We start from the raw sequence: 24,124 nt of genomic DNA, 5'->3' as shown, positions 1-24,124 counted from the left end.
CTTCGGGTGGGAAGTCGTCCCAGAGGTATGGGACGTAACCGAAGCCCCGGCGAGCCTCAGCCTACTTCTCCCAGGATTAGCTGTGCTAATTACCCGCGGAAGATGAGATGCCCTCGCTAGAAGAGCACACGGGAGAGTGAGGAGCCAGGCTTGCTTCTTACTTCAGTCACTGTTCAGGTATCTGGAGTTGCAAGTTCCCCAAAAGCTCCCCACACCAAGCAGCAGAAGAAACTTTGTCCAGCCAACTGTGCACGGCGGGGAAATAGTTTAACACCTGTCAATTGCTTTTTGTCCTGAGGATGCAGGTAGAGAAAAATCTTCTGCAGGGACATACCCGCCACCCACTTCCCCCCAAAAGATATCTGATGATTGCAATTCTTGGGGGGGAGCCCTCAATTTGATTGAGAATATATAAAATGATTGTTTTTTATACAAGAATAAGGATTATCTGTTCCTAGTCAATACATCTGAAAAACGTTTCTAAAATGGACTCAGTTCACCTGAAAACCGATGCCAGTAGTCTGGAGTCGGCATTTGGTGCAGGCGCTGGCTCTACCATGGAGAGGCCCAGTGAGGGTGAGCCCGGGACTCAATCTCAGGGTCCCTGTCGCTGAGGTGGAGGGCACAGTGGACGAGCCCAGCGGTCCGTGGAAGGGCAGCAGCAGCGTCACGTGGAAATTGTCAGGAATGCAGATTCTTAGGCCCCACGGGCCCCACCTAGACCTGATGCCTGAGGCTCAGAAGGAAGGGGAGAGGGCTCAGGACGCCACATTTTCACAAGCATCCGAGGTGATGTGGGGACGTCGTCAACTTTCAGAAGCACTGAAATACATCATCTCTTACGTGGTTTGAGGCATCAGCTCTTTAGAACTTCATAGAAGAGCGACGCAAAGAGAAAAGGCAGAAATATTTATCTAGAAATAAAAGAAAAAGGGAAAGACGGACACATTCAGAAAAGTAAATCGCATATCTCACAGAGAATGAAACCCAGAGAGACAATCTTTTTGAAACGTTGAAGGCTACAAACTCTGAAAGCTCTGGTATATTTTTGCAACCCCGGGCATAAAGAGTAAAACACCTGTGGCTCCCTTGGCCAAATGATAATGACCCATTTTTACCTACGGAGGCACGTTCACCTCATTTGATTTGGTTGGCTGTGGTTTCCAATATTTTAAAAATATTCAGACCGTTTTCCTTCCCTCGGATTTCTGATCTGATGAATCCAAAGGCTCGCGTGGAGCAAAGGAGCCCGCGGGCAGTAATCACAGGCCGATGCCTTGTGGTCTGAGCTTCTGGGACGTCTTAATCAGGGTTTCCAGGAAGTATACCGGAAGAGCTTGTCTTTTGCCTTCTCAGGGCCAAGTTGGCCCATAAGGGATCCATTCCCAGCTCCAGATGGGCCAGCGGGGAGTCAAGACGGCATTCTTTTAGGACCACTGACTTGGTGGTCATTCCAGGATGGGGGCTGGGGGGGGGAGGGCAGCACGACCCTCGGGAGGGCACGTCTGAGGCCCTCCTACCCTGAGATGGTTGGGGGAAAGAGTGCCGGGTCAGGACCCCTCTACCGTCAGCAGTGTATTCACAGGCCGGCGGACAGAGAGCCTTAGAAACCCCTCGGCTGGAGGACGTGCCCTGAGCTTGAGTTTTGGAGAGGAAGAGGAGGCAAATGGCCTTCCTGACACCTGTTGGGAGAGCAGGCGGCGCCGGCCTCCCGGAGCCGGCGGACTGGCCGGCCCCCCGCCCGCCTCGCACAGCCCCCTCCCACGCGCGCGCGGGGAGGGGGGCCGGGGGGCGGGGGCGGCGCAGACCCGGGGAGGCGGGATCCGCTGTGCGGATTGGGGCTCACAGCTGTCACTCCGAAAGGGTGGGGCTTTTTTAAAAAAGCCAAAAATTTCAGGCAAACCCCAAGCCCGCACGGGGCAGCGTGGCGCTCGCGTCCGTGCTGGATGCGGTCTCGGCGGAGCGGGGCCGGCGCGCGGGCGGCGAGGTGCCCGGGCCGGCGGGTCCTCCTCCGCGCGCGGCTGGCCCGCCTCCCCCGGGCGCCGGGGGCAGCCCTGCGTCCCCGGAGCTGGCCGTGCGCGCCGCGCGCCTAGGGCCCCGCCGGCCGGAGCGGAGGCCGGGCCGGGCCGGGGCCGGGCCGGGCCGGGCCGGGCGGGCGGCGGGGCGCGGGTAGCGGCTGCGCCCCGCCAAACTTTGGGCGCCGGCGCGCTCGCGCGCGCCCCGGGGCGCGGCGGGCGGGATGGGGGCCGGGCGCCCGGGCGCCCCGCGCCGCTCCGGGCGCCGGGCCCCCCGGCCCCGGGCCCCCGCGCCGCCTCCGCCCGCGCCCCGGGCACCGCAGCCCCGCCGCCCCACCGCCCGCCCGCGCTAGCCCAGCCGGAGCCGCCGCCTGCGTCCCCGCGCTCCCGGAGGCGCCCTTTGGGGGCTACCTGGGGGCCAATCCTCGCTGGGTAAACCGAAAGGAACAAATCCGCGTGGAAGAAAATAAAAATATCCTGGTGGGGGTGAAAGGGAGGTGGGGTTTGCCTGCGCGCGCGTTGGACTCGGGAGAGCAACTCCGGAGCGGCGCGCGGTGTCGCCTCCAGGCCGGCCATGGACTGGCGGGAGGAGGGCGCAGGGCGCCGCGGCTGCTCGCGCCCCTAGCCCCGCGCTCCCTCGCCCGCCCGCCCCGCTCCGGCCCTCCGGGGGCTTGGCGCCCGTGTCTTCTTCGCCCAGACGGCGCCGGGGAGCAGAGGATCCGCGCTCCGGGTCTCCAGGATGTGCGCTTCTGAGATGGGGACGCTGTGGCACCACTGGTCCCCCGTGCTCATCAGCCTGGCCGCCCTCTTCTCTAAAGGTGAGGGGACGCCGCCGCCACCTCTGGCCCTGGGACTAACTTTGCTGGGAGTGAGGGTGTGGGAGGGTGTGTGTGGATGGGGGTGGCCAGGAGGAAGGGCGCGCGCGCGCGTGCCTGTGTCTGTGCGCGCGCTTGTGTGTGTGCGCGCGCGCGCGTGTACGGCAGCCAAGGTTCTCCGCGGCCCCTTGGCAGTAGGTGCCTCCTGAGAGGTATTGGGTGGGAGGCCCCAGGCGAGGCTGCTGAGGGAGGAGAGAGAGTCCTGCCCACTCAGCGGCATTTTCCATTCGGGAGGGGGCCGTGAGGAACCTTGGAGAGGGAGGTGGGCACTGGGAGGGCTGAGCAAGATGCCAGAGGAAGCGATTGAAACGACCTCCTGGAAAGCTTCTGGAATTTGGGCTTGACTTTTCCTGCTGGCTCAGACTTCTTAGGCGATAATTCCAGAGCGCGCCTGCGTGAGGGAACGCTGTTGAGTGCATTCCGGGCAGCTGGGCGTGCGGCGTGCGGCGTGCGGCCAGCCCCTGAGAGGTGGCCCCGAGCTTCTCTCAGAGAGGTCTGAGGGGCAGGTTTCTCTCTTCTTGCCGTCCGTGGCCGTCGGTCCGTGGCAGCATCCGTGCAGGTTGGACGCGGAGTTGAAACCACACTTGTGGCCTGAGTCATCGCAGCAGGGCCACTGACTTGCAGCTGTGAGGAGGGCGGGGGTTCCCCTCTGTCTGCCTTCCCTTCTGTCACCATCTCTGTCTGTCGTCGGAACAGCAAGTCTGGAAGCTCAGGACACGGGTTCGTTGAGGGGAAATTACTTGATTCCCAGAGGAGACTGTAGGAAGGACCAGCAATTCTTTCTCCTGACTGATCGGGACTCTGTTTGTGTGCTGTTCCCCCCAGGAGCCTCTTGCCTACTGAGAAATATATTAGCAGAGAAGCAGAGCGTCCTCGCCGTCTCCAGTGTGTGCCCCCAAATCCCTGTAAACAGATTTTTCTGAGAAGATTTCTGAGATGCGATCTCTCTCAGAAACTTCAAAGCCAATTATCATGCACAGAGCCTTTTAATTACAGGAATTTTCTGTTCTCTGAGCTCTTCTGGCATCGCCGAGGTTGTGTTGCTTTAGATCTGACAATAGACAGTTCACACGCTGGGGTTTTGTGCTGGCGTGATGGAGGAGGAGGGGGACAGGTGCCCACCCTGCCTGGCTGTCTCTTCAAGTGCGGTCGTAATGGGCTCACGTCTCCTAATTATGAGCTAGAATCCGTTCCGGGGACTGGAGCCTCGGGGATTTGCGATGTGCACAAGAAAACAGAAGGAAAGGTTGATGGATTCAATGAATCCACCCCAGGCAGACGTGAGGTTAGAAAAGCCCACGTCCGCAGCAGCAGCAGCAGCAGCAGCAGCAGCTGCCCAGCGGCCTTGCGTGTTGCTCCGAGGCGTGCTGTTTATCGACTGTCACTTGGTTTTATCCTAGGACCAGGCTCCGGTGCTTTTATGCCGCAGTAACAAGAAGCTACAGAATAGCTTTGCAAACACGGCCTAACTATTGTGTTTCCTCGGCTATGCACATAGTTCTTGTCCTGATTTCTTTCTTAGGCTGAGCTGTGTGGAAGAGAACTGTTTCCCGTGAGACGACTGAACTTTTCCAAGTGGAAACGCTGTGGAGGTCCTGGAAATGAGGAACTCCGACGTGGCGGTCTTAGCTTGGGAGATGGTGTTGTCAGCCCAGCCGAGGACATACTTTGTGTTAAATTCAGAGCCCTTAACTCAGCCCAGCTGCTCAGAAGCGAAGCGGTGACGGGCTGGGGATTCTGCCCAGCAGTTTGCAGACTCCCGAGCCCACGGTAGGCAAGTCAGTGACACAGTGCGCCAAAGAGCAGGAAAGGGTTCAGCGCCCCTAGAAGCCATCCGGTTGTGTCCAATTTCATGGCGCAGTTATGATTTCTAAACGCAAGGGCCATTCAGTTCTTTCTCAAATTCCTTTCCCCTCATGGACTCTCCAATCATATGAAAGTTCTAAACCAGCTTGAAAAGTCGAATATGGAGTACATTTAAGAGGGTTTTTAATTGTAAGTAAACATATACATAGACACACACAATCCAAAGTGCCTCGTTTGTCCAGGTCGGATGGAAAAATGGCGATTATTGCCAACTATTAAATATGTGCGTTTGCAGATTATTTTTACTGTAGTGGTCTCATGCTTTTCAAACACGAAGCTTCGAATGAACAGATGTGCACACTTTAATGCCAGGCTCATGTCTTGGAACCTTACCCACGTTTCAGTTTTATGAGCAGGAACTGGTGGGTCACAGAGCAAGCTCGTCGAGATCTTTTGCAAAACAAATAGAAATAAAATCTCAGTGCTTGCACTTCCATCCCTTGGGACCTAGGCACCACTGTGAAACAACAAGTGCCACCTGCCCCGTGGTCGGGCGGCCTTTCCTGGAGAGCGGCCTCGTACCGGGTTGTCAGAGAGCTTGCGTCTCATGCTGAGGGTCTGATCTTCCGTCGGGAACGGGAGGCAGGTCACAGCTGGGCACGCTTGCAGGTGTCTGTATGTGTTGCTGTTCACCTCCTGGGAGGGGGCGGGAGTATGGAAAGTGGAGGGCAGAAGACAGATGAGTGGGACTAGAGATGAGCAGAGAGCCAGGTAGATGTGACATACAGAATCGAGACGGGGGCCACATTTGGGATGCTGGTCATGACCCTTACCTGCATCCCCCAGAGCTATTTTCTCTTGCAAATGCCGGTGAGCAGCAGACAGAGGGCCTGGGAGGGGAGCTGCGGGCGCGGGGCTGTCTCCGGGCTGTGCTGCGCGCTTCCTGGGCACTGGCTGTGTTGGGGCACCTTCTTGCAGAGCGTTTCCACCGTCACTGCGTCCCCCTGAGGTCGGAAGTGAAGCACCCGGGTGGCTGAACGTCACGTCTGCTTTGGGAAATGTCCTCCCCCAGCCTTGGACTGGAGGGGCCTTTGGTTCACAGTGACACCTTGCCCAGGCTCTCAGGGGAGGAAGACATATTCAGGAGGGAGCACGTTGCTGTGTGTATTTGAGCGAGAGAGAGAGAGAGAGAGAGAGAGAGAGAGAGAGAGAGAGAGAGCGAGACAGAGGGACAGAAACAGAGTCAGAGACGAGACTTTACGGCTTACGTTTAAACACTGTCAAAGTTAAAAGGTTAGGAAGCAGGGAGACCATAAAGTTTCATTTTCTCTGAATTAAAAAGTTAAGTACTAAATACGATTTTGTAAAAAAAAAATGCTTATGTGCATAGAAAGTTAGAATTTGAAGTATTAGGATCTGTTTGATTTAGTTCAATTCTGAAAGCCAAGAGACAAAGGAAGGCAAAACAAAGGCTCCAGACCCACCTCACTGCAGAAGCCAATGCTGCTCTCTGCCTCTCTGTTTTTTCATTTGAATGTACATGGTTAGTTGGCATATAGATTACAGGATGTCTTTAAGGCCTTAAGGTCCTTTGGGTTTACTGTTCACCCTATATTTTAAATTCATAAATCCATTTATCCATTCACCCATTTATTCAACCAGTTGTCATCCCTCCGTCCCTCCATGTATCCATTCTTCTATCCATCTGTCCTTCCATCCATGCATCCATCCTTCCATCTGTGCATCCATCCACGCATCCATCCATGCATCCATCCATCCATTCATCCATCCATGCATCCATGCATCCATCCATGTATCCATCCATCCTTCCATCCGTGTATCCATCTGTTCATCCATAAAGCCATAAAATGTGTTCATTTAACACATATTGAAGGCCACAGGCTTTCAGTGAGCAGGGGACTCTGCAGGAACCGCGTGCCAGTGTTCTGAGGACACGGGGTTAGGGAGGTGCTAAAGTGTCCTTAGACCCAGGACAGTTTACAGAGTCATCCCTCTAGGTTGTGAAGTGCACAGACTGTCACTCCGTGGTGGTTTTAAGTCGTGAGCTCAAAACCCCACAGTTGCGTGTTCCGTTCCCTCTTTCTTTCCTCTTCTGGTTTCCTCGGTCCCTCCCCCTTCCGTGTTGTGTCACCGTGACTGCCTTCAGAGCACCAGCGGTACACCCCGCACCGTGCTGGCCGTAAGGAGCGCCGTAGAGAGAAAGACCCGCCCAGACCAGGTTACTGCCCTCCCAGAGCTGGCAGTTTATAGAGCAGATAGAGAAAAATGTTGATTATATAAAAATGTAATTATACGTTATGTAAGAATGTTCTATAAAGGAATGTAAACTTGCAACTGTGATGTGTTGGAGGCACAGAGCGAGCGTCTCTGGATGTGGAAACCTGGGCATTTGACTTCGAGCATCTGAGAGATGGGTTGGTGCTCACAGGGCGGGGGTGCGCGCGCGCGGGAGGGAGCAGACACGCGTACACATCCCGGGTCCACAGAGGGCCCGTGGGGCCGGCCCGAGCGGGCAGTGGACCTGCTGGTCCTGCCTGAAGGGGAGGGACAGGCAGTGGTCAGGTCGGCCGTGGCCTGGTTACGCCTGCCGTCCTGCTGCGGTTAGCATAGCCGCCTCTGCCCCTCCCAGAATCCTGCAGGCAGGCGGTGATCCTGCGGCCGCCCCTTCGCAGGCCGCCCTGGGGAGCAGAGGGAGGGCGCGGACGGATCCGCACCAGAGGGCCTGTCCGTCTCCTGTGGCTGCTGTCACGCAGCCCCACCAACGCGGGGACTTAGAACAGCAGAGCTTCACTCTTGAATGGGTCTGGAGGGTCACTGGGCCTAAATCAAGGTGGCAGCAGGTGGCTTTAGGGTGTCTCCGGGCTGTGCCGCGCGCTCCCAGCTTCTGCCCAGAGGCCTTCCCTCCCGGCAGCGTCGCTGCAGCTTCAAGGCTGGTGTCTTCCCACCTCCTCGGTTCTGTCCTCACACCTCCTCTTCTCTGTGTATAAGATCTCCTGCCACCCGCCTCTTAGAAGGGTCCACATGGCTGCGTTTAGGGACCAGCGGGTTTACCCAGACCACCTCCCAGCGTAACTTTAATCACACCTGCAAGATCCGCTCGCTTTTTCCCCAAGTAGAGTGACATTCGCGGGTTGGAGGGGTTTGGACCTGGGTATCTTTCTGGGGGGGCGGGCACTTTTCAGCTTTCCCCGGGGGTGACATTCTAAACCTACTTTCTGTCTCCTCTGCTAAATTGGCAGCACCTGTAGAGGCAGCCTCTGCGTGACTTTCTCTCCCTCTTTGATTTTGGGCATCGCGGGGCTCCGTGAATGTGTAAGGATGCTTGAGGCTGTAGACTGTTGCTGAAAGAAACTTGGTGCCGCCGTGAGATGGTTGGCTGCTGGGATATTTTTCCCCCTGTAATTCAAAGTGCTGCAGGGAATACTTTGGTCCATATTAATGGCAGGGAATTTCAGAGTGATTATGGCGTGCCCTGCGCTGGGCTGAGTGATGGATGGAAATGATTTTTGTGACTTTGCAGACTCACCCCACGGCGTCGGTTTTGTGATTAACCCCATTTGAAAAAGGCAGAAATTGAGACTCGGGGAAGTGAGGTGAACTCGTCCAAGATCTTACAGCTAAGCAGGGAGGGAGTTTGAGTTCTGATGTGGGGCCCACGCTGTCAGCGGTTGCACGTTCTGCTTGTGGTGACTGTATACACTAACCTAAAGCAAATCCACACACCAGGCAGGGACCCGCCGCGGTGCCAGGCTTGTTGAAGCCCGAATGCAGAGAGGTTTCTGGGGAGCTTCAGCTTGGATGCGTGCGGTTGGATGTGGTTTGGTGAACGAATGAATACATGAACATTCTGTTCTTTAATTTTTCCTCAGCCTTCATTTTTCCAGCAGCGATCAGAAGTGACACCTAAAAGAGACTAAGACGTAGACTTCAATTCCAGGACTGCCATCGGGGTGGAGGAGTGGATGTGAGGCTGTGAAAGTGTGTGGCTGTCTCCCAGGCCGACGAGCCGCAGAACCTGCCCTGGAGTCCAACCCACCGATCTGTGTGCCTCTCAGAACCCAACTTTCCCCTTTTAGAAACAGGAAAAATACTTGTCAGCCATTGCTCCACACGCTTCTCCCTCATTCTGTGCAATTTCACCCATCCTTTTAGTTGACGTGGAAGAGGCCACGTCAACCGTCCCCTCCCTCAGGGCCCGTGGGGAGCAGCTAAGCGGATGCATGAGGGGGTCACAGGGACAGATGAGGGGGTCACAGTTCGGCGAGCCCCAGGGCATTTCCAAGCGTGAGTGAATTAGGGAGACGGCACTGGTGGGGGCGGGTGGGGAATACTCCTCAGGCCTTTGCACCAGTGGGAAGAAAAAGCAGTGTTTATCCTGAGAAGCAGTTTGCACTGTAACCTGTGAGCACCGTACATTGTCTGAGTGAGTTTCTACGTGTCTGTCTTTGCTTTAACTCCTAGGAGTCGCCGAGCCAAACTGGCTATTTATAAAGTCTGGGAACTTGAGAGACGTCTTGTGACTCAACTTCATCCTTGGCTTTGTTTTCTTTTCCCCGTTCTGTCTCTCTCGTCGGCTTCCTGGCCTCCTTATTCTGGACCAGCGCGTTGATTTTTTTGTAAGCTACTTCAAAGTGATCCTGACGAGCAGGAGAGGTGCGGGAGAGGTAAAAATAAATCATCTCGCTACCCAGAGACGACTGCCTCCCATTCTGATGCCTTTTCGTTCTAGCTGCTTCTTCTATGAATTTTTAAACCCGTTGTGTTCGCGCTGTCTCTGGGACGCATAATTGGTTTTTGACTTTTTTGGGTTCAGATGTTTATATAAGCATTTCCTCACGATTTAAAAATGCATCACGAATTTATTTTTAATGTCTGTGTCGTAGCTTAGAAGTTTCAGCTCCTGTTGGACAATTACGTAATTTATAGTTTTCCGCCCTTACAAGGACGTAATTATCTTTGTGCGTGGTCTTTGCCTTGAGTTGCTTTCTTGGAGAGAGCCACGGTTGTTTAATTCCTGGGCCAGAGAGTACCGGCGGAGAGTTCATTGCCAAGGCCTTTTCCAAAAGGGCTGCGTCTTGTTGTCCAGGTGTTAGTGTGACTGAGTCCAAACCCGTTCTGCTCGCCACATGACAGGCCAATAAATCGGGAGACGAGCTGTTGGGGCAAGGAATAGTGACTCATTCGGAAAGCCGGCAGACGGAGAGGATGATAGACTAATGTCTTGGAGAACCATCCTGCTCCAGTCAGAGTACAGGCTCCTTTAATACTACCCACCCCGCCCTCCAACAGGGGAGGGGGTGTGGTTGGTTGGTGCAGTCTTCTCGGGGCAGGAATGCTTTGTTCCTGCAGCCGTCCCTGTGGGCCAGCTCCTGGCGCAAAGCCTCCAACAAAACAAATGTTACTCTCTATTCTGCAACTTGTTATCTTAACGTGAGTGCAGAGCCGGCAAGACTAAGCCTAGAGAACAGGGCGCGGTGGTCAAAGCCAAAGGAGCAGGCCCAGTGCGGAGTCAGGTCTCTTCTCCTCTGTTACGTCGGAGTCAGATCTCATCGCTGTTACATCGGCGATGCACGAAGCCTCTGAGCTGCGACGCTCTCGGCGACGGTGGTGCCCGTGTCCGCTGGGTCCCGCAACCTTCGCCCAGTGCCTTGGCGTCCCTGAGAAGTACTGCGAAAGCGCCGTGGAGAGAGTCACATGGAAGGTGTGGCTTCTGAGGCCCTAAAGCTGTTTCCCCCCAGGTGCGGCCCGGTGCCCGGGAGGCCTTGCCGCCCGCGGGCTGAGGGCTGGGAGCGGGCCAGCGAGGCGGAGGCGGGGCGGCTTGCAGCAGGCGGTTTCGGGGATGCTTTGTGAAGAGGACCTCGGTCAGCAGACAACGGGGAGCTAAGCAGACTGCGGCTGGAGGTTTTGAGGGAAAAAGAAAATGCACTTATAAATGGGGCGGGGAGGATGCGATTTAGTCACCTGGCAAGATGGAGTCCCTCCCGGATGAACTGTTTGGGAGTCACGGTTACAGAACAGAAGCAAAACGGCAGCCGGACGGACATTCTAACCTGGAATTTCTTGATCCTGTGTCGTCGATGGAGTTCCAGAGGTCCCCGCTGCCTAACGCAGCATAAAACATCCAAGTTCAGCCCCGCGATCGACCGAGCTCTCCTACTGTGTCTCCAGCAGGGACTGTCGCTCGTTCTGGGTATTGAGGGCTCAGATCTGTTTATCTAACTTATTTTTGAGAACAAGTTGTAAACACAGTGGGATGAGGATGTAGCAATGAAGAAGAAACCAGCTCTGCCGGATTCTAAGTGGGCGACACCGAGACGTGAGGTTCCGCTCGTCTCTGGTTAGCCCCGGAGTACAGAGACGGAAAAGAGTCTTTGATTAAGCGGGGAGAGGAAGGAACGGCAGCCTTGGTTTCCGCTTGGGACGCTTTAGAGATCTTTTCCGTGGACTGTGCTTGTTGTGTGTCGACCGAGGCTCTCAGTTGCTGACAACAGCATCTGCTGTGGCCGAGACAGGATTGCGCGAGGGGTGGGGGCACCCGCCGGGTGCTCCAGGGCCCCAGGCTTGGAGCGGGGACAGCGGTAGCGGTCGGAAACCCCCAGCCACAGTGTCCAGCTGCCACTGTTGCCTTCCGTTCAGCGCCTGTAGGGTTGGACACACCACTTCCTGACAGGACCAAGCACTCTCCTACTCCCTGTGAGTAAGAGGGGCTGTCCTCACCCGAGGCTGTGCCTCCCCTTGCTCATGGCCTCCCGCTGGGCTTCAAAGGGGTGCATCTAGTAGTCAGCAGCGCCTAAGCCGGATCTGAACCCTGAGCATCAGGAGACTCCTGCCAGCCTTGCTTCGAGGACTTCAGCTCAAGAAGGCGCACCAGAAGGGACCTGCCGTGGGTGTGAAATGTGCCAGCCTTCCATATCCAAAGACATTCTCATCTTGTGAAAATTGATTTTGGTGACACTGCAGAAAGTCAGGTTCAGAGACCATCCGTGTAACTTCTCTCTTCCCAAGAGAACCGTGGGAAGGAGGCGGGACCTTCTTGTATGTTTCTGATGTTTCTGGTCCTGATGTTGGTGAACAGGTGCTCTATTAATGGCTGATGTGATTTTGATTTCTTTCTAGACAGTCTCTCCCTTTTCTGGGATTTGTAAGTATTCCATGGGTTTCTTTGATCCGGAGGCTCTCAAGAGGAGCTACCATTTTATCACCCCCAAAGGCCCCTGGATTACTGTCCTCAGTCAGTGTTTAACAGATGCTGTGAAGGAGGAAGTCAAAGCAGGTCCTAAGCTGTGAGCATCCTTTTTTTGGAATAGGAAGCAGAGTGTGTAAGAGAACCCCTAGGAGGCCATGGATGGGATGGGAGAATTCTGCCTGAGTTTTATTTATTTAAGGAAACCCTTTCTAGTGGTGAATAACTACAGATAGATTTTGGTTGCAGGTACAGAGCAAACATGTAAAATTGCCTGAGGAATGCATTAGTGAGGACAGATAGTGTGATGGGTAGACTGTGATGTAGCGATAAGCAAATGGCCCTGTCTCTGTGGCTTCATGTGAGAAAGGCTTGTTTCTTATTCCGTTAGAGTCCAGTCTCTCTCTCTGATCTTCTAGTTATGCCATTCTGAACACGTGACAGTTGGGGCTGAGAGGGCTAGGGGATCAGGTGGAATGTGTTTAAGGTCCAGTTTGGAAATGGCTTCATTGCACCCACATCTCACTGACCAACATTAGAAACACGGCCTCCATCTGACCTCAGGGAGGACTGGGAAATGTAGAAGAGCGTGTATGTATTTGGTAAACGTGAACAGTCTCTGCCAAATGGAGAAAGGAAGTGTGCTCGTTCACACAGCTGAAATTCTAGGGGAGAAAGCCTGCGTCAGGCAAGGCTTGATCTGGGCGCTCACATGGTGCCAAAAGGACCTAACATCTTTTTGCTCCTCCTAAACTGTATTGGTTCTCTTCTAAGACACCCTGCCCTTCATTTAAGCAAGACGCCTCCCCAGCTCAGAAATTACACCTTTTTACTCTAAATTCAGTAAAGAAGCAGAGCATTTCTTGTAAGGGTTCCATCAATGTTCTGGGCCTGCCCCTTAGAAGCCCACATTGCCTCGTGGACCTTCCTGAGTCAGTCACTGAGTGCAGGGTGGGATGGACGCAGGTTGCCTGACTCAAGTTTAGCCAGTGAGCTCCCCCTTTGGAGCCTCGAGTAGGAACCCACCCAAACTGTCTGATATGAAGATCAGGGGCAGGTTATGCAAAAATAATTTGGAACACTATTGCCAAGAAGGGGGCGATGGATGCTGGATGGTCGATGAAATCGCAATATATCACTCATAGGGTCGTTTTCATTTTAAACCTAACAGGAAAATATTCGCATGTTGTCCAATATTTAACCTTAAAGCGAATTTTCTATTCTTGCCTAGACGATCAGTTCCCAGAACAGAACCGTACCCTCCCGGAGAAGTTACTTTATTCTTTGAATGTTTGTTTAAATGTAATGTATGCTTTTGTTTTCAATGATTATAATTTTTCAGAGTCCTTAATTAGATGTAAAAAGTGTGCACAATGGAAATCACTGTTGTGAATAAATATTTGCCTGGTGCACTGTTAGAAAGCAAGCATCGAAACACACAGTTGCTTGTTTTACAAGCATTCAGTGTTGTGAAATGTGGTATCAGCGAAACTACTGAGAATTCTATTGAGTGGGAGAGACAGCAGCTTAAGTAATATTATTTACATTTTCAGGGGAGCAGTGTCAACAATTGAAGGGAAAACAGTGATTTTGATGTACAGAAATGTAAAAAAAACAAAAACAAAACAAAAAGCCAGCTTACTATTGAGTCCTGCTTTATCCCTTTAAGTTCTAAGTATCTGGTTCCTGTAAAGCGAGCGTTCTGCTTGGTTTCCTTAATTAGGGAGTGCACGTTAGGGAGTTCGGCTTTGCCTGGACTCCAGATAAATGTAACCTTAAAACAGTGCAGAAGAACAGCTTCCAGGACATTCTGGTATTAGAGATAACCTAATATTTACACTTCGGGGAGAACAGAAACGTGCAGTGTGCATTTGGGCCAAATGTCACATTTTTACTATCCCAAAGTAATTTTCTCGGGATTGTTTTGGATGAGGTGAAGAGATTTTTGATAGGGAAAGGGCAGTATTACTGTTCTTTTACGATGGAAATTTAAAAGCAGGCCTTGTGAGTCTAAAGGATGTGAAAGAAAGCAATAGAGCGTAATATGCCTTCAGCGGGTGGAGAAGAAAGAAACGCTTTTAAAAACCGTCAGACATCCTCCTGCAGGCGGATGTCAGAGGCGTGGCTTTTGATTGACAGCCAGGGTCAGGTGGTTCCTCGTGGCTCTCAAGCATGTTTTGCGTGGGTTCCCAAGGGAAGGTCCTGTCCATGTTTTGAGTGCCGGAGATTTTCATAAAAATGCGGCTTCCCCTGCTGCTCCTCAGTGGTGAGCTGCCCTGGTATTTCGGCAGGTCAGCAGCGTCTCCGAGCTGGGCAGCTCCTGGCACCCCCAGGCAGGGTGGGTCCTGCCGTCTGCCCCGGTCCATCTTCCTACACTCCTTCTTCTTCATTTTCCCAATTACATCGTCCCTGGGCTTGAACTCCTAGAGAACTGGTGCTCTGGGCTTGCTTGTCTGTCAAAAGTGGGAAATTAACTGTGGACAGGACTCCCTGAGGTTCTTGAAGTTACAGAGCTTTACTCACTTATTTTGTTTTGTTACCGAGTACAACCTCGTTCTGCTCGCTGCACGACAGGCCAATAAATCAGGAGACGAGGTGTTGGGGCAAGGAATAATGGCTTTATTTGGAAAGCCAGCAGACCCGGAAGATGGGGGACTAGTGCCCCAAAGAACCATCTTCCCCAAGTCAGAGTTCAGGCTCCTTTTACACTGACAGGGGAGGGGGTGTGGTTGGTTGCTGCACACTTCCTGGTGCCGGAATCCTTTGCTCTTGCACCTGTCCTGGGAGGTCAGGTCATGGTGTCCCTGTAAACCTCCAACAAGACACATGTTATTCTCTGTTCTGCAACTTTCTGTCCCTATATGAATGAGAAAGTGCCCTACCCTTAAAGGTCAGCGCCTTGAGAAGGGGCTCTCCTGTGTATTTCGGGCTACAGGCGACATTCTTTTACAGAAGGCGCAGAACCAGCCTGACTCAGCCCGGGAAACAGCGCCCAGGGTCAGAGCCAGAGGAACAGGTCTAATGCGGAGTCGCGTTGGTTCTTCCCTGCTGCGTTTCACTGGGCCCCGATGCTGCGTGAATTGGCGTTCCCTGCTGTGTAATATTTATACTCAGTTTCAAGGAGTGGCGTGATTTTGTTTTTGCACTAGGTATTTATTTGGAGCAGTGCTCTCAAAACTAGGACATATGAGTGGAGGGGCGATGCAGAAACCTTCCGAGGGCTATGTGAGTGGAGATCTTTGCAAAGGAGTGAGTCTGCAAATACTGAGCTTCTGTGTGTGTGTTCACTCTGAGGCCGGATCTCTCTAAATTAACTTACCGTTACCCCATTCATCTTCTCTCTGTCCCTCTGTCTCCATCACACATATATACACACTGTCTTTGATTTCACAATAGCAAAGTACCTTGCACCCATCTAGCGCCTCACTACGATGCATTTCTCCCAGGTGTTCAAACTTCCACTGCCCCCCAGGTGCAGTTAGACAGTTCCTTTAATCAAGGCAGACTAACACTCCACCCCCGTCTCATTAAGAGGGACATTTATAAGGAAAGAATAATTTTTTATTTTAAAAAATTATTTATTAAAATGGGTCATATATTTATGTGGCTTTGTGCAGTCATCATAATTGTGACAGTGCCAATGTGAGAACAGTTCTGAATGCTGAGAATCTTACAGTAAGGAGAAATAGAAAAGTTTAAGTGCAATGTATACACACCTTTATCTTTGTCGTAGGAAGAGGTAATACTATGATGGGTAAATTACATTCAGGATTAGACGTGTGTTACGTCAGGATGAAATGCTCTGACGGAATTGGAATGGAAAAAGAGTTTAGGGGAAAAGGAACAATTTAACATTTCTGATTGTTAATGAAGATTTTTTTTTAAAGATTTTATAAATGGATGATGGTGGGTGTCAAGTCATTCTGTTATTTATATTCCAATGGGTGCATTTAAAAGTGATGTAACGGTTTAATTTAAATGTCAAGATTTACAATACACTAGGAACTTTATCCTTAGCAACTGTGGAAACTCTGATGAAAAATATAGATATCAGATTTTAGATATGCGAGTGGGTACACAGTTTTGAAAGTTTTCCCTCAGGACTGAGAGGGGCAATCCTCTTGGAAGACCACTGTCTTTCGGATGGCAGTTCTCAGCGTGGGTTACAGTCACCCGTCAAGCTTTCCAGTGGTCCGTTGCCCGAAGAAATCAGAATAGCCTGCGGTCACACCCAGGCGTGGATGGTTTTGAAAGCTTTCTCTGTTGATTTTGATGCGAAATCAAGGCTAAGAACCATGTAGCAAAGTCATCAAGGAAAAGCACGTGTCCCCATGGGGAAGAGAGAGAGCGGGGATTCTGAGCGCTGGCTGTGCACTGGAACCTCGTCAAAGGCATTTTTTTTTGCGGGGGGGATGTCAGGTTAATTGAAGTGAATTTGCATGGAGCACAGTTCACCGTTTTGTACAGTTCTATAAATTTTGACAAGTGCATAGTCTTGTAACCATTGCCACAGTCAAGGTACAGAACATTTCCATCACCCCCAAAGTTTCCTCCTGTCCCTTCACAGCTGGTCCCTCCCCTTACCCCCTGGCAACCATGGATCTGTTTCCTTTCCCTGAAGTTTTACTTTTTCCAGAATCTTGTATAAATGGTACTATATCATCTGTAACTTTTTGAGATAGACATATTTCACTTAGCACAATGCATTTGCTTATCCTTCTAGGTTGTCAGATACGTTCCTGAGTCCAGGCTGGGGGCAAGGAAGAGCGACTTTATTTGGAAAGCCAGCAGACTGGGAAGATAGCGTCCCAAAGAACCACCTTGCCTGAGTTAGAATTCAGGCTTCTTGTGTTCTAAAGGGGGAGGGGGTGTGGCTGGTTGTTGCAAACTTCTTGGCGCCTGCCGGACGCGGAGGGGATGCGATGATCCTGAGTTCTTACAGCTGTCCGTGTAGGTCTGGTCAAGATGTTCCTGTAAATCTCCTGCAAGACAGTTGTCATTTTCTATTGTGCAGTTTTTAATCTCTGTATGAAACATGTTGTGCCTTTCAAGGTGGAACCTGGGAGGCAGAGCCTTGAGGAAGGGCTGTTACATGTATTTCAGGCTATAGGCAACATTCTTTTACTAACGGACGAGGCAGGGGTGCAGAGCCAGGGTCGCTAAGCCCGGGAGGCAGAGCACAGGAGGTGGAACAGACCTACCAGGGAGCGGGTTTGTCGTTCTCTGTTACGGGTGAGTCAGGAGTTCATTTGGTCTGTCATTGTATGGATGTGCCAGAGTTTGCTGATCTGTTTGCCAGGTGCCAGAGTGGCTAAGAGTTTTACCTGTTACGATCAAAACCACTATGAGCTGTTGTGGACAAATTTTGGTGTGACTCTGTGTTTTCACTTCTCTGTGGGTGTATTACTGAGTCCAGACTCATTCTGCTCACTGCATGGCAGGCCAGTAAATCGGGAGACGAGGTGTTGGGGCAAGGAATAATGAGTTTGTTTGGAAAGCCAGCAGACCCAGAAGATGGGGGACTAGTGTCCCAAAGAACCATCTTCCCCAAGTCAGAATTCAGGCTCCTTTTATACTGAAAAGGGGAGGGGGTGTGGTTGGTAGCTACAGATTTCTTGGTGTCGGAATCCTTTGTTCCTGCATCTGTCCATGTAGGTCAGGTCACGATGTTCTTGTAAACCCTTGACAAGGCAAATGTTATTCTCTGTTCTGCAACTTTTTATCCCTAGTTGATGGAGAAGTGTTCTACCCTTGAAGGTCAGCGCCTTGAGAACGGGCTGTCCTGTGTATTTCGGGCTCTAGGCAACATTCTTTTACAGAAGGTGCCGAACCAGCCTGACCAAGCCCCAGAAACAGAGCCCAGGGTTAGAGCTAAAGTAACAGATCCAACATGGAGTCAGATTGGTTCTTCCTATTACAGGTGAACACCTGGGCATGAGATTGCTGGGTAGTGTGGAACCTGCATGTTTCACATCCTAATACACTGCCAAGCTGTTTTGCGAAATGATCGAACCATTTGGCATCTGTACCAGTGATGTATATACTGTTCCAGCTGTTCCACATCCTTGCCAACACTTGATGTTTTCGCGTTGTGATTTTATCTTAGCCATTCTAATACACGTGTAATGGTATCTCCTAGTGATTTTAATTTCCATTTCCCTAATTACTAATGATGTTGAGCAGCTTTTAGTGGCTTACTTGCCATCTTTATATCTTTTCTGGTAAAGTGTCTGTTCAAATCCTTTGCTGTTTTAAAATGGGCAACTAATTTGAGTTGTCTTTATTTAGTTTTGAGGATTGTTTGTGTATCTTGCATACTAGTCTCTTATATATGTGGCTTGAAAATATTTTTTCCTTAATCTATAGTGTGTCATTTCTTTCTTTTAACAGATATTTGGCAGAGAAGACTTCTTTATTTTGATGAAGCCTAATTTACCTTTTTTTAAGATATAGAATTGCTTTTGTTGTCATATCTTAGAAATCTTTGCCAAAAGAAAGGTCCCAAAGCTTTTCCCTTGTTTGTTTTTCTAATAAGTTTAAGAGTTTTAGATTTGAGGTCTCTGATTCATTTGGGGTTATTTTTTGTTTATGGTGCAATGTATAGGTTCAAGGTTTAGGTTTTTTCACATATGAATGCTCAGTTGTTCCAGCACAATGTATTGTTAAAGACTGCCATTTCTCTCTCTTAAATTGACTTTACATTTTCGTTGAGATCACTGGACTGTGTCTGGTCGGCATATTCCAGAGTCTCTGTCCTGTGCCCCTGACCTGTGTGTCTGTCCTTTCACAAATACCACTCTGTCTTGGTTACCGTCCTTTATGAGGAATCTTGAAATCAGGCAGTGTGAATCATCCAATTTTGTTCTTTTTCAGAAATGTTTTGGCTCTTCTAGTTCCTTTGATTTGCAAAGTAAGTTTTGGAATTGGCTTCTCGATTTCTAAAAAAAGAAGAAAAAGATCCTGCTGGGGTTTTCACTGGGATTGCATTGAACTTGCAGAAAATACACCTTCCTAATGATGACAACTGCCACCTTAATCATAATGAACTTTCGAATCCATGAACATGGTACACCTGACAATTTATTTAGGCTTTCGTTGTTTTTTTTTTAATTAAAAAATCGTAATACAATTTTTAAAGGTTATACTCCACTTAAAGTTAGTGCAAAATGTTGGCTGTATTCCCCATGTTGTAAATACATCCTGTGAAGCTGTGATCTTAGACCTAGTAGTCGGTACCTCTCACTCCCCCACCCCTCTACTGCCCTACGCCCCCCTCCCCACTGGAACCACAAGCTTGTTCTCTGCATCTGTGACTCTGCTTCTGTTTTGTTACAGTCACTGGTTGCTTGTATTTTTTAGATTCCACACATAAGTGATATTATACAGTATTTCTCTTTTCCTGTCTGACTTATTTCACTCAGCGTAATGCCATCCAAGTCCACGCGTGTTGCTGCAAATGGCAAAATTTTGTTCTTTTTTTTTTTATGGCTTTCTTTGATTTTTATCATCACCGTTTCAGTTTTCAGCATACAGGTGCAGCACATAAGTTTTAGATACTTACCAAAGTGTTCCAGGATTTTAGGTGCTATTTGTCAATAGTATTCTTTTTCAAATGTGAATCTATGATGTTTAATTGCAAATATACAGAATAAAGTTGATTTTTGTTCATTGACATGATATCCTAAACTTACTTACTTGTTTCAGAAGCTGTTGTTTTTGGGTAGACTCCCGGGGGCGTTTTACATGGACAGTCATGTCATTTGTGAATGTAGTTTTGTTGCCTACTTTTCAGTCTGTGTGCCTTCCCCCCCCCCACCTTTGCACTGACCAGAACCTTCCGTGTGATGTTGAATAGAAGTGGTGAGAGCTCGCATCCCTGCCCTATTGCCAGTCTTAGGAGAAAGGCATTCAGGCTTACACCATTAACTATGACGTTGTAGACTTCCTGTAGACACATATGCATGTGGTTTATGAAATGTGTATGTTTCATAAAAATACAGAGATGAAGAAGTTCTGCTCTATTCCCAACTTGTTGAGAGTTTTTATCCTAAATGGATGTTGAACCATTTTTTATTGCGTCATTTATCACAAGCATGTGATTTTTCTTAGTCTGTTGCTATTGTAGATTACATTGGTTTTCAAATATTGAGTCACCTTGCATTCCTTGTCTGAACCCAGCTGAGTCACGGTACAATTTTTAAGGCACTGCTGTATGTGATTTGCTAATATTTTGTTTTGGGGTTTTGTGTTTCCTTTTATGTACTGTCTTTGTCTAGTTTTTGCTTTAGGTTAGTGTCAGCTTCAGAAACTAAAATGTGGCGTGTTTCCTCCTGTTCTGTTTTCTGGAGGAGACTATAAATTCAGTGCTAGTACTTTTAAATTTTCTAATGAGACTGTCTCACTCTGGAAGAATTTTTTCAGAAGCTTTTAAATTGCAGACTCAATTTCAAAATGTAGAACAGATCAACAAGATTATAGTGTACAGCACAGGGAAATATATACAAGATCTTGTGGTAGCTCATAGCGGAAAAAAATGTGACAATGAATATATATGTTCCTGTATAACTGAAAAATTGTGCTCTACACTGGAATTTGACACAACATTGTAAAATGACTGTAACTCAATAGAAAATGTAAAAAAATAAAAAAATTGGCTCTACACGGGATTTGACACAACATTGTAGAATTATTATTAATAAAAAATGTTAAAAAAATAAATAAAATAAAAAATTAATAGTGTTAGAACTATTCAAATTATCTACATTGGGTGAGTTTTGGTAGTTTGTGTTTTTTTAGGAATGGGTCTGGTTTATCTAAATTGTTGAAGTTATGGAAATAATGTTCGTAACATTGCTTTATGAGCTCTTTCGTGCCTGTGAGGTCCGCAGTGATGCCATCTGTTTCATTCTGCAGTTAGCTGCAGTCTTCTCTCTTTTTTCTTGGTCGGTCTGGCTAGAGCTTTAAGAGTTTTATCTGTCTTTTCAAAGAAACAACTTTCAATTTTCATTCATTTTCATCTATTGTTTTCTTTTTTCATGTTTACTGATTTCTACTCTAACCTTTATTACTTCCTTTTGTGGCTTCACGTTTAATTTTCTCCTCTTTATCTAATCTCTTCACATGGAAGCTTGGATCATTTTTCCAGACATTTCCTCTTTTCTAATACAAGCATCCAGTGCTCTAAATTTTCCTCTGCACACTGCTTTGGCTCTGTCTCTCAAATGTTTTTATGTTATACTTTTATTTTCATGCAATTTACAATTTTTTTCTTAATTTCACTTGTGACTTCCTGTTTGGTCCGTATGTTATTTAGATGTTTGCTGTGTACTTCAAAAATATTTGAGAATTTTCTGGATGCCTTTCTATTATCGATTTCTCCTTTAATTCCATTTTGGTCAGAGAATATACTTTGTAGGATGCTAATTCATTTATATTTTGAGTATCTTTATGTTCTGGAATAGAGTCTGTCTTGCTAACTCCTCCTTGTGTTCCAGAAAAGAATGTTATATGGCTGTTGTTGAGTGGAATGCCCTGTAAACGTCCATTAGGTTACTTGGTTGACAGTGCTATCCAAATAGTCTATATTCTGTATTTTTACTGATTTTCTGTTTACAGGTTCCTTCCATGACTGAGAGAGGAGTTTACCCCTCCAACTATAATTACAGGTTTTTCTGTCTCTCCTTTAGTTATGTGAGTTTCTGCTTTCTGTATTTTGAAGTCCTGTTGTCAGGCGCATACATATTTAGGATTGTTACGTAGTGTAGGTGAATTAGCCCCTTTATAAACATGTAGTACTTCTTTTTCCTCTCACATTGTTGCTTATTTAGAAGTCTGTTTTTTCATACTAATATAGCTATTCAGTCTTTTTTAAAGTTACTGTTTATATTTTATATTTTCCCCATTTAAAAGATTTTAATCAGTTAACGTCTTTATATTTATAGTGTGTCTTACAGATAGCATATAACTGAGTGTACTTTATATCCACTCCATCAATCTCTTTCAGATGGTGTCTTTAGACAATTTACATGTCAAATAGTTTTATATATGGTTGGGTTAAAGTCTACCATCTGCCTAGTTGTATGATATTCTCTCCGTTTTTTGTGCCCACCCCCTTTGACTTTTTTTAGTTAGTGCAAGATTATTTGTAATTGTATTTTATCTCTACTATTTGGCTATTACTTACACCTTTTTAAAATCACTGCAGTGACTGCCCTAGACTTTTCAATATAGACTTTTAATGTATCGCAGTCTAATTCCTGAACAATATTACACCACTTCACATACAGTGCAAGAACTTCCAAATAATGCATTTCCTTTTCCCCTCTCCCACTTTTAGTTTCATTAATGTCATTTATTTTATTTTTATACATACTGTAAACCCACGGTATTGTTATTATTTTGCTTTATATGGTCAGTCACCTTTTAGAGCAAATGTAAATCAGAAAAAATGGATTTTTTAATCTACCTCCATTTTAGTATTTCCAGAAGTCTTCATTTCTTTGGGTAGATCCAAGTTTCTGCCTGGTTATATAGTCTTTCTGCCTGAAGAGCCTCCTTTCACACATTGTGTGTCAGAGATCTGATGGTAATGCGTTTTTGGCTTTTACTTTCCTGACAATGTCTTTATTTTTATTTCTGACAATATTTATTTAAAGACATTACTTTGCTGTCTCCTGGCCTACATAGCTTCTGACGTGAAGTCCACCGAAGTCCTTCTCTCTGTTCTTCTGTATGTAATGTCTTTTTTTTCTTGGGCGGCCCTCAAAATTTTCTCTTTATCTTTCTTTTCCAGCATGTTGGATATGATGTGTCAGGATGTACTCTTTGGAATTCATTTATCCTGCTTGGGATTCTCTGAGCTTCTTGGTCTGTGTTTTGATAGCTGTCATTGTTTGGGGAAGACAGCACTCACTCTGTTTTCAGATATTTCGCATTCCATCGTTTCTCTCTCTCTCCCTCTTGGGGTTCCACTTACGTGGTCGCTGGACTCTTTCCTGTGGTCCCATGGGTCCAGATGCTCTGATTTCTAACCCTTCTTTTTCTTTTTGTCTTAGTGTTTCAGTTTCACTGACTTCTTTTTCTCTGGTGGGGTTGGGGGGTTAATTTGTTTTTTGTTTGTTTGTTTATGGAGGACCTGGGAATTTGAACCCAGGACCTCGTGCATGCTAAGCCTGCACTCTACCACTCAGCCATACCCCCCCCTTCCTCAGCTTCACTAACTTCTATGACTTGTTTTCTTATCACTGATTCTTCCCTTAGCTGTTTTTAAGTCTATGTGTAAGACCATTGAAAATATTCTTCACCTCTGACTGTGTGGGGTTCTCATCATTATGTTATTTCTAACACTTCCATCTGACATTTTCTTAGTTTCCATCTCTTTGCCAAAATCCCCCATCTGGTCATGAGGTTGTCCACCTCTTCCACCAGAATCCACTTGTATAGCACCTGGGGGGGGGTCTCTTCTGCCCAGGCTCTCCCACAAGTGAGCCAGTGTTTCATCTCTTGTCTTTTTTTTTAAGTTTATTTTTTATGGAAGTGTAGTTGATGTGCAATGTTAGTTTCAAGCGTACAGCAAAGCCATTCAGTCATACATATACATACATACATTTATGTATTTCAGATTCTCTTCCATTATAGGTTATTATAGCAACTGAATGTAATTCCTTGTGCTATACAGTAGGACCTTGTGGGTTATTTATTTTATATATAGTAGTGTGTGTCTGTTAATCCCATACTCCTAATTTATCCATCCCCCCTACCCTCCCAGCTCTCCCCTTTGGTAACTGTAGTTTGTTTTCTATGTCCATGAGTCTATTTCTGGTTTGTAAGTAGAATCTGTATCTTTTTTGTTTTTTTAGGTTCCACATATGAGTGATATCACATGGTATTTTTCTTTCTCTTCCTGGCTTACTTCTTTTAGAATGACGAGCGCTAGATCCATCTATGTTGCTGCAAATGGCGTTATTTTATTCTTTTTTCTGGCATATATATATATATATATATATATATATATATATATATATACCACAGCTTAATTACCCAGTCATCTGTCGATGGACATTTAGGTTGTTTCCATGTCTTGGCTATTTTAAATAGTGCTGCTATGAGCACTGGGGTGCATGTGTCTTTTCAAATTGGAGTTTCCTCTGGGTATGTGCCCAGAAGTGGGATGGCTGGATCATATGGTAAGTCCATTTTTAGTATTTTAAGGCATCTCTTATCTT

At 48.0% G+C, this 24,124-nt stretch overlaps 1 protein-coding gene across 1 annotated transcript in view; it reads left to right on the top strand.

Annotated features, from left to right (window-relative positions):
- Positions 1-2,384: 2,384 nt before the first annotated feature.
- TMEM132D (transmembrane protein 132D) overlaps positions 2,385-24,124 on the top strand; it is a 527,348-nt gene continuing 505,608 nt past the window's right edge. Inside the window, exon 1 of the mRNA XM_072953620.1 lies at positions 2,385-2,833. Within this exon, the coding sequence (XP_072809721.1) occupies positions 2,755-2,833 (79 nt within the window). The 5' untranslated portion in view covers positions 2,385-2,754. The remainder of the gene's footprint in view (positions 2,834-24,124) is intronic.

Source organism: Vicugna pacos, chromosome 32, assembly GCF_048564905.1.
Source record: "Vicugna pacos chromosome 32, VicPac4, whole genome shotgun sequence".
NCBI classification, from domain to species: Eukaryota; Metazoa; Chordata; class Mammalia; order Artiodactyla; family Camelidae; genus Vicugna; species Vicugna pacos.
Note: the sequence above shows the minus strand (reverse complement) of the source record. Positions and strands in the feature narration are given on the sequence as shown.